Consider the following 10,506-nt stretch of genomic DNA (forward strand, 5'->3'; position numbering starts at 1 on the left):
CCGAAATTACTCTGCCGAAGGACTTCGTACCACATCGGGCAACAAGTTTCGCGGGTCTCACCATATTTGGTAAATCAGCTACGTAGGCCTTCGCGTCTTGCCATATTAGGTAAATCATTACGTAATGCCTTCGCGTCTTCACCTGGGGACGAGAGCAGCTTGTTCCCAGGATGTTCAGTAAAGAAAACAATATGGCTGCCATGCGCCCAGCGCGATGCCGACACACAAGAAACTTCGGAGATACGCAGTGCAAACATGATATATCGGTATTGTCCAGGTGCAAAATTGCACATTCAAAATATTTTTAGGTGCAAATCTTGAAAATTACGTGCAATTTGCACATTGCACCTTTGTATTTCGAACCCTGACTTACCATAAAGTTGCAATCGCACAGAGATCGTACGTTGTAAGCACGTACAACTCACTTACCACTTGCGCAACGTACGATGCACTCAACCGCACATGGCCAGACGTGGCGTGCAGACCACACTCTTACACTTTGCGCAACCGTGCGAGTGACGTACGTAGACACCACTCCTTCCCCACGTTTTCAGAAAAAACGTAGCAGAGTCACGTAGCCTCCCAAAAAACGTACGGATAAAAAGCATGTACGGCGGGTTGTGACCAGGGCTTCAGTGTTTCCTACACGTTTTTAGGCCTAGGAAAAAAAATGTTGTGTTTTCTGTTTCCCAACTGACCAAAGCCTTTTAAGTTTTTTGTGTGGAAATAAATTTTTATGGCTTTACCACACCACTGTCTGTGGGGAGGGGGACAGGTACGTTTTTGTTACGGGGGATGTGGTGAAGCCATTTGCTGCATTTGCTCCCAAGCAAATATCTGCCTTTCTAGTTTTTTTTTGCCTTTTCTAACCCCATGATATGACCCAAGTGATGAAACGTTGTACAATCGGCTTTGAAACATTGTCGTAAATAAGAAAAGTGATAACAGTGTCCTCATGCAAGTTTTACTAGTACTGCACTTTGTGAAACTGTATTGTATAACTTGAATCACTAGAGATGATGTAAAAAGAAGAATCTAAAAAAAGATAGTCCCATAACCTACTGACCTCAATTTCGTCAGGACTGAAACAGGAAACACAACATTTTTTCCCTAGGCCTTACACCTCATACTGTAAATGTGTACAAAGATTTTTTTTCAGTGTTAGTTTAAGTGTGTTTATGTTAAACACATTTTTAGTTACATACTAGTTTTTGCCTTTTCAGTTACTCTCATCTGCCGAATAAACATACCTCCCAGAATAAACGTACCCCCCGGACAAATCTTCAAAATCAAATAAACATACCCCCGGAATAAACGTACCCCCCGGAAAATTACCAAAATTGACGGGTAACCTGTGTCTCTTGTACTAAAATACGCCCTTACTGATATATGCACAAATCTTTAACTGTTATTTGCAATTAGGAATTTAAATAGACAAAAAAAAAGAGCATTTAATATTTCGTATTTTGATAAGCACCACCCATGACAATAGAACATTCAGAGGAATTTATGCACGCGGTGATTGCAAAAACCGGCCCGAAAATGACAAGTTTCTCGCTACAATACGCGTTTATAAACGTCTTCACGTCGATGATTTGTCAATTTTTTTCACACGAAGTTGAAAAAATTACTGGTTTTCAAAAATTAATAAACGTACTGTGCAAAATAAGAACGTACTAGGTGGATGTTCGGGCCCAAAAAAATAAACGTACCCATATGTTTATTCGGCAGATGAGAGTACATACTAGTGTAAGGCCTTAAGTTAAACTCATCATGCATGACTGACAGACTGTATGTTGTTTCTCATTGTCTTTTTTAATCCTGGGAAATCATGCAGAAAATCACCGTATCTGGAGCATTTTTGTAGCAGTAATGAGTTTTTTGCAATCTTTCTGCAGATCTCTGAAACCAATTAGATTTGGAATCTCTGTTACTATTGTTGTTTAATTGTGCTGACTTGAATATGTAGTGGATACAATGGAACCTAGAAGCGTACAGTCTTAGGAATGTGGTGTTACCAGTTAGTCTACTGACTCACTGTTGGGATACCTGTGCATATTTCTAGATCTACTACATGTTGTATCTCAAAATTTGTCAGGACTCGAAATTCATTTTCGGGAATAGGTCGCTGGTGCACCCAATTTGCAACCTAAAAAATTAGGTGCACAAAAATTTTTTTGGGTGCACCATATAAAACAAATTTATTGCAAGTCTTACTGCTCCTCTTTTAAGCTTGAATCTAAAATGAGGGCTACATGTAGCTTCAAAATACATGTACTGCAACAAAGATTCTATTATTTTTCTGATACTTTAGTGACCAAGAATATCCAGTATACTATTATACATTTCTAATGTACAAAATTCCTACAAAAATATTTGGGTGCACTAGTCCACCCACAGAAAAAAATTAGGTGCACGACTCAAATTTTGGGTGCACTAAGGTGCACGTGCACCCAGTATTTCGTGCCCTGTTTGTACATAATAACTTCTGCATAATTATGGTAAGTTTTGAATTGATCGGATGAATCTGGTTAATATAAATTGGTCTTAAAGATTTTCTCCTGTTGTCATAGCTAAAGCAAAGAGAGAGATCGTGGTGAAACGTGGCTCACGACCTCTTCTTCAACTGGCCGCCGAGGCCGTGGATCCCAGGGTACAGCGGAACGCAGTCGGCGCTCTTCTGAACCTCACACATCTAGGTAAGGACCAGGAGGGAGCCTGTCAATGATGAGAGTTTCAGGTGAAAGGGGTTGGCCGTGGGGGTTTGTAATTTTTCTGCTTAAGAAGTGCAAATAAGTGTTTGGTGAGTGTAAGATTTAGTTTTGTACACTCTGGGCCAGTTTATATGAATTCTCATATTTACTTAAAAGTAGTATTAATTAATTTTTTTATGAAGATTTACCACATTTGCGGAAGAATTGACATAACAGGTGAGTATCACCTCTTCAAAGATGTCAAACCTGAGACCAGACTGTAAGGTTTGAACCACTCACACCGGGAAGGACCTCTACAGTAACTGTTTTTGATAAGTTTGGTGGGTTCAAGTGAGGAAAGTCGTGTAAATTACCTTTCCTATTAGGGCACAAGATCGGTGACAAGGTGGGGTTCGAACCCGGGACCTCTTGGTTCAGAGCCGAAGACGCTACCGCTACAGCACACAACCCCACGATTATACTAGACGTGTTTTTATAAAAAATTTTGCATTATGTACTTTCATGGTGCTTTGAATTTGCAATATGAGGGATTATAACAAAAATCATTCTTTACAAGTCAGAGAAATACTAGACACACATATATGCATTCATGGTGTCATAATTTTGCTGGAAGAGGTCACTACAAAGATAAAAAACAGTTTACAGTCTACAGTTACAGTAACTGAAGATCTATTTTTGAAGAATTATTATAATACTACCTTGTAATATGTTACCCTCGATGTTGATTTCTTGTTTCTTTTTTTTTTTTTGGCCAACAGAAAACAACAGAAGTGACTTAGTGCGGGAAGGTGCCCTGAAGGTGTTTAATGACCTCCTATTGGACGATGACACAGAGATTCAGTATTACTGCGCCGCTGCTCTCAGCAACATGGCGGTCGACACCGAGCACCGGAGGATCATGGGTAATCTGTGGGAAAGGAACATCCCCGGACGACTCATCGCACTCTTGTCTTCCATGGCTGACAAGGTGTCATATCTTCATTAATTTCCATATTATCATAATTAACAGCCTCCAGTTTAATTCCAGACTTCCTGGTTAATTCCGGACTTATTCCCATATTCCAGTGACCTTACATCTAGAGTAAGGTCAATTTTGTGTGAAATATTCTTTCCCAAGAATGCCTTTAGTTTGTGATCATAACTACTAGTCAAGAAATAGCCATGCCTTCAGTAATCAACCAAGAATTGAGGTGTTCAAAAACTCATTTTTTTCTTTCCTACAACTATCACAGAGTGGAACTCGCAGTCACCAAGTACAGTAGGGGCATTGTCATTAGCTTTAAACATCGCTTAGAGTTAGATTTTCAACGGTTAAGTGTATTTGGTGCAATGTAGCCAGCTGCCGCCGCGCCGCATGTCTGCGAAGCTGGTAATTTACACTGAAGGGCAGTTATACTGATACAGAAACATACAATGATGATACAATGAATGTGACTTGGTCCTACATGCGCATATTGTCATACTAGGTAAATATACTTAATGATACTTTTTTCAAGTTCAACAATTTCTTGTACATTCTTCTTTAGGTGAAATGTCAAGCCTGCCTTGCACTAAGGAATCTGGCATCTGATGGTAAGGAACACAATTTATTAGTACACAAACAGTACAATAAGAATTACACCTGTTTGGAAAATGTTATCACAACCGAGGTATGATGTCAATTGTTTTGGCAAATGTACAAAATATACTTTCCTAGGTGAAGTTTTAAAAAATCGTAAATAAATATTATGGTTTATACAATACTTTATTTCTTGGATTGATATTTCTCATTATATCAATTATCATACCCGCGATAACGTTCGATAACGAATACAGAAGTCGAACGTTGGAACTGATGTTGCATTTTAGGGTTTAGGGACACCACATTCTGGCTCATTTTTGCATTAAAAAGCGCATTTTCTTTGGTGGGTATGACATAAATAAAATACAGCATGGTGTATTCCGCATTCCCCTTCGGTCCCGGCCCGTATTCTATTTACGTTTTTGCCCAACAACTTGCCTTCTCATTAGAGAGTCTGAAATTTGTCTTTTTTTTTTTTTTTCAGAAACTAACCAGCGGTTGATAGTACGTCAGGGAGCCCTGCCGAAGCTGTATCACCTGCTGAAGACAGGCAGTAAGGACACGCAGGTGGCAGCTGTGGCATGTGTCAGGAACCTCTCCATCTGCAAGGCTAATCAGGTGCTGTCATTTCATCTAATATTATTATGATTAATTCTTTCAAACTTGGACATCATAAGTCTTATTAAACTAGAAATGATACCAGGCTCTGTTATTGTGCAATGTTCTATTTATCTATTCAGAATTGTAACATGACAATACAAAGTGTGCACTAGGCAGCAAGTATGCTGATAGCGTGCACAAGTAACACATACCTGGACATATGACATAGAAAAACAACAATAAATAGTTAGAACAAGATATATTACACAGTCAAATAACATTATCTATATACAATAATTTACACCTGCAATTAAAATTGTTCTAAGTATGATGTATTACAACATCCAGTCCTCACTGAAAAATAAAAGTTTTCAATCATTGTATGGTTTGATTTGGTGAACATGACATATAAAAACTAAAAGGAATGAAATGCATCACTACATCAAAGTAAAAGGCAAAACATTAAATCAGAGCCTTTTCTATCTTGTCTCCTCTCTTCATACTGTAACAGTGGGGGGTTTATAGGTGCTACCAACTGACTCGGCCGATGGGTCTAGACCTTTTAGCGGAGTGGTTAGAGCGTCTGGTTATGAAGCTCTGGTGCCCGGGAGGTTGTGGGTTCGAACCCCGGCCCGGGACCAGAAGGGTTTTTACTGGCTCCCTCCTGTTTCTTACAATACATGTATTTATCTGCCTTCTGGTATAACAACAGACATTTTTGCCCATTTTCAGCATGTTGATCACTTTCAGAAGGCAATTCCATAAAATTACTTGCCTTGTTGTAATTCCATAAAATTACTTGCCGTGGCCTTACATTGTATGTCTAAATCACATACAGGAATTCATAACTGAATGTGTGATTTACATTTTTGTCACTAGGAGGAGCTGCTACAAGACTGGTTCCTGGCTATCCTTCCCAGAATGCTGAGGGACAAGTCCACGGCGGTGCGATGTCACGCGGCCGGCACTGTCAGGAACCTGGTGGACACGGAGAACGCTGAGGTGAGACTTAACACAGCTCTTTGTCAAACCAACAGACTGAAAAACTCTGACTCCCATTCCATACCTTGTGAACCTTCTCAACAAAGGACAGTGAACTCTGAACTGCAAACAAACTTTCTGCTGTTTTGAATCTTCATACTTTATGTTTACATTTATCCTGTACTCAGTCCACCATAAGCTATGAGTTTTAGTACGTATACATGCAATTAATTTTTTATCATCAAGAGATATCAATGTCTTGTATATAAGAATTACTGATAACGGAGAAACTGTAAATACCTACAAATTGTATAATAAAATGAGCATAATTGTAAGTACTTAATACGCAATTCAGATGTAAGTGTGGTATTGCAATGAAGTTTCAGTTTCATTGGTCTAGTCTTGATGAAACAGGGTAACCCAGTATGAATACCCAAGTTTCAAGTACAATATATTGTTACCAACATGTGAAGTGCATCTCTGCAACTATTAGATAACGTTTCACACTAAGGGCATTTGTCCAGTCATTTATTACTATCAACAGGTGACATTTGTTTTTAAATAAGCAACTCATTATACTCATTAACTCATATGTATACAAACATTTGGTTCTGTCATCACATTTTTTCACATTCGTCAGACTGGAAAGTTGATTATCAGCAGGTACACAATTTAATGTACACAATTTAATGTAAGAGGAATATTGTTAAACAACATGCAACAAGTCTCTTTTTGTAATATGCCTTTTTTGTGGGGTTTTGTTCAGGCATTTGTACAAGCAGGAATCCTGGACGCCCTGACAGAGAACCTGGTGGACTCCTCCAGTAGTGTTGACCTTCAGTCAGAGGTCACAGCGGCAGTTGCCATCATGGCCAACAAGGGTGAGTCAACTACTGTTGTTTAAGAGAAATAAAGAAAATAGAAAATTGCTGAAGCATAATCCGTGAATAGTTTCATCAGGTTGGTAAGTCACTGATTAAAGAGACTCTTTTTACACAACCAGGTCATTGGCACTCCTAAATGCATCTATAACAGCGACACCTGTGCTGCAGTGCAATGTGAACCAGTCAGAATTGCCCTGAGGAAGGTGACAGATGGTCACCGAAACGTCTGCTGAATAAAAGACGTGGTTGTGTAGAAAGAGTCTCTTTACCCAGCATTACAGATTGTATAAATACAGCATTTACTGATTATGGATACATGTATTAGCATATTTTGTTTGTAATATAGATAGTAAATGTAGCTCAAAACTGTACAATCATGCATATTTATGTCATTCCAGTGCCTTTCTTACTTAGTAACAGTCCTCCTTCCCACTAAAAGCTATCTATAAAGATATTCTACAGGTGGCTCACTCTTATAAACAAAGAACAGATTTTTTAACATCTTGTTTCGAAATTTTGAAATCATACTTTTGCATTGTGCACCATATTCTAATATCTTAAAGAAAAATAGTCTAAAGCAATCAGCAATGTCAATAAGGCTAAGAAGTTCAGGAATTAATGAATGTAATTAACTGTTTCAGAGTCAGTTCGAGATCACCTGCACCAGACCCGGGAGGGACGTGTCTTCCCTAACCTTGTATCCGTGGCGACCAACTGTGAGAATTTGAATGTGCAGTACAACTGTGCCAGTATCATCGGCCAGCTGCTGGTCACAGGTCAGACACTCTGCAAAAATTCTGTTATGATTGTTCAGCAAGTCTACAGAAAAAACTACATTGTATGAAAGAGGGGCTAGTGTAACAGAAATAAAAAGAAACCTACACGTACAGTGGATGTCACTGGAATACAGACGAAAAATGTCCAGACTATGCATGATGTACAAAATGACTAATAAACTGGTGGACGAACCAACTACTTTAATAATTATACCTAATACCAGCCCAGAAAAGAACAAGAAATACTCATGCCTTCAAGTACCAGAGTTATCAACTGTTACAGGATTGAGGTGTTCAAGAATTCATTCTTTCCTAGAACTATCGCAGAGTCCAGCAGGGGCTTTATCATTACATAGCTTTAAAGAATGTTTAGTGTTAGATGAGTTAGATGTTCAAAGGTTAGGTATAACAAGTTGTTCGGTGTAATGTAGCCAGCTGCTGCCACGCCACGTGCCTGCGAAGCTGGTGTGTTACACCAAGGGGCAGTTATACCGGCTATACAGATACAGAATCTGATACAGGTCTTTCCAACAAGTCTACTAGTACATGACGTGTAGTCCCACCAATCTTTGGTCATGAAGAAATAGCCAACAGTCTGGGACCTCTGATCCTTTTCAAGTTGAAAGGACCATCCATATCATCAACTTCAGTGTAGCCTTCTTTAGAACACTCAAAGTTAAGTTAATAACGTACCTTTTTTTCCAGGTATAGAAGCTGAAACTATTGAGCCCAATGTGCCTGGACTCCTGTGTTACCTGGAGCGATTGTTGAACAGTGGAGATGCTAACGCCATCCAGATTTCACTCTGGTCACTTCTGCTGCTCGCAAAATGTAAGAGTACCCTCTTTAAATTTTATACTAGTACTGTCAGACAGCTGAATATTGCAGGACACATGCATGACTCCCAAGAATGCCCTCAGTTTGTTATCATATGATACGTTTGAATGACGTAATTGTAAAGAACACTGGTAGGCATCTCACCAAAATCATTTCACGGTACTTTTATGTTTGTGGGGTTTTTTTTCAGTCACTTCTGTACTGCGAGTTTATCATCACTGTTAACAAATAATTTGCCGACTTTTTTATGTACCTGCCACCACTGTGAACATATAGTTTGTAACACCTCTGAACTGTGAACTTTTGCTACCATAAACAAACTACAGTTACTGTATTATGATGTAAATTACTATCAAAACAGAATTATGATAACCGTGTTGTTACACTGGTGGAATTTTTGTTCCTGATGTTCCTATGCTGTTTCTGTTTCAGATGACAACTTCCAAAGAGTGTATCCCTCAAGTGCTCTTCCCCAGAAAGTGGAGAGTCTGTTGTGGTCAAACCTGCCAGCTAACATACAGGAGATGGCTCGCAGTGTTGTCAACAAGTACGCAACCAGCTAACCATCGTACACCAGAACTAACGCCCCGTTCTGACTGGGTTTTGAATCACGATTCAATTGCGACTGAGGTCCGATCCTGATTGAATCGCGATTGATATTTCTGAATCTGAAAGCTCCAATCGCGATTGAATCACGATTAATGAAATCCATCTCTGGGAGGTGGATTCAATTGCAATTGATGGCAATTCCCGCGCTGAAAGAACGCCATCATGATTGGTTGAGCCGACAAGTGTGAATGCATTGTGATCCAATCGAAATTGGAGGCAATACTGATTCAATCGCGATTGGATCTCAGATGTGGATTTAATATGAACGGGGTGTAAGGCCTTATGACTGTGCAATTCTGAAAAACCTTTCTTTTTGTTTTAATTGAATTGAGACTTACTTACTAGCCTAGGGAAAAAATGTTACAGTTGTATTTTAAATTTTAGTCCTGAAAAAGGTAAGGTGGGTTTGTAGGGATTCTTGTCTATTTTTAAACTTTTTTTTTAGATTTTGTAGTACCGATCCAACAAATAAAATTTTATGCAAAAAACAAATGCATCAGGAACAGGTCTTCAAGACCCGTTTCACAATTCGAAACACTTCCTACAAGTAGGCCTTACATTTTGTACCAGCATTGGATGTTTTTTTTTTAGAATGAAGTACTCAAAACAGATATTAGATTTACACATGTAAGTTAAGGCATTTGTACCTTTTCAGAGTGAGTGAGTGAGTGAGTGAGTGAGTGAGTGAGAGTGAGTGAGTGAGTGAGTGAGTGAGTGGGTGGGTGAGTGAGTGAGTGAGCGAGTGAGCGAGTGAATGAGTGATGGTGATGGGAAACTGTTTTCATGTACTCAGACAAAGCTTGACTAACACTTTTTGTGGTGGTGGTTTGAACCTTGTATGTCAGTTCTATGACTCGAAGCACACTTTTAGTATTTCGAATTTTACTCCAGTATGTGGAATATGATTTTGAATGGTTGTTATTGTATAATGCAGATTTTGAAAATACACAATTCATGTAGTTAAGCACTTCCATTTTTATCACTATATACCAAGTTTGCCAATAAAAGAAAGACTAATTTTTAAGATATGCTCTTTTGGTTACTTAAATGGATACTTTATAAACAGTCATCAGTTTGAACTGGAATAGAGAGTTTTAGAACCAAAGTTCACTTTGTATTGATGGTTTATGGTTTTAACTACTATGCACAGATGCATATAGCTGCACTCTAAATTATTATAACTTAACATAAAATCCCATGATGTTATGGATATGCAAAATTAAGTATTTATCTAAGGCCACACCAATTTAATTTGTTGGTTCTCGGATTTTTTCAGAAAAAATATGAAGCGACAGGGCGAAAAAATAAAAAAAATAAAAACAGGTCTAGGCATCCTATTATAGCCCCAAATGCTACAATATGAGCCATGAAGTCAACAAAGGCTGGGTTAAAATTTAAAGTATAAATTTTTAACTTTTAATCAAACCACTGCATTGATAGATGGAAAAAAACTGTAACAACTAGGAAGAAAAGGACTTTCCTCAACTGTTGGGGGAAAAATATAAGCATTTTTGAGTTGATTCAGAACCAGAATCTTTTTTTTT

The 10,506-nt window shown here is 38.5% G+C and overlaps 1 protein-coding gene across 1 annotated transcript in view; it reads left to right on the top strand.

Annotated features, from left to right (window-relative positions):
• Window positions 1-9,006, top strand: part of LOC109479472 (vacuolar protein 8-like) — a 20,559-nt gene extending 11,553 nt beyond the window's left edge. The window contains exons 5-13 of the mRNA XM_019781437.1: window positions 2,574-2,699; window positions 3,473-3,681; window positions 4,241-4,286; window positions 4,760-4,893; window positions 5,755-5,877; window positions 6,623-6,737; window positions 7,382-7,516; window positions 8,222-8,347; window positions 8,786-9,006. Of these exons, the coding sequence (XP_019636996.1) occupies window positions 2,574-2,699; window positions 3,473-3,681; window positions 4,241-4,286; window positions 4,760-4,893; window positions 5,755-5,877; window positions 6,623-6,737; window positions 7,382-7,516; window positions 8,222-8,347; window positions 8,786-8,916 (1,145 nt within the window). The 3' untranslated portion in view covers window positions 8,917-9,006. The remainder of the gene's footprint in view (window positions 1-2,573; window positions 2,700-3,472; window positions 3,682-4,240; window positions 4,287-4,759; window positions 4,894-5,754; window positions 5,878-6,622; window positions 6,738-7,381; window positions 7,517-8,221; window positions 8,348-8,785) is intronic.
• The last annotated feature ends 1,500 nt before the right edge of the window (window positions 9,007-10,506 follow it).

The sequence above is a fragment of the Branchiostoma belcheri genome, unplaced genomic scaffold, assembly GCF_001625305.1.
Source record: "Branchiostoma belcheri isolate BF01 breed outbred unplaced genomic scaffold, Haploidv18h27 scaffold49, whole genome shotgun sequence".
Classification (NCBI taxonomy): Eukaryota; Metazoa; Chordata; class Leptocardii; order Amphioxiformes; family Branchiostomatidae; genus Branchiostoma; species Branchiostoma belcheri.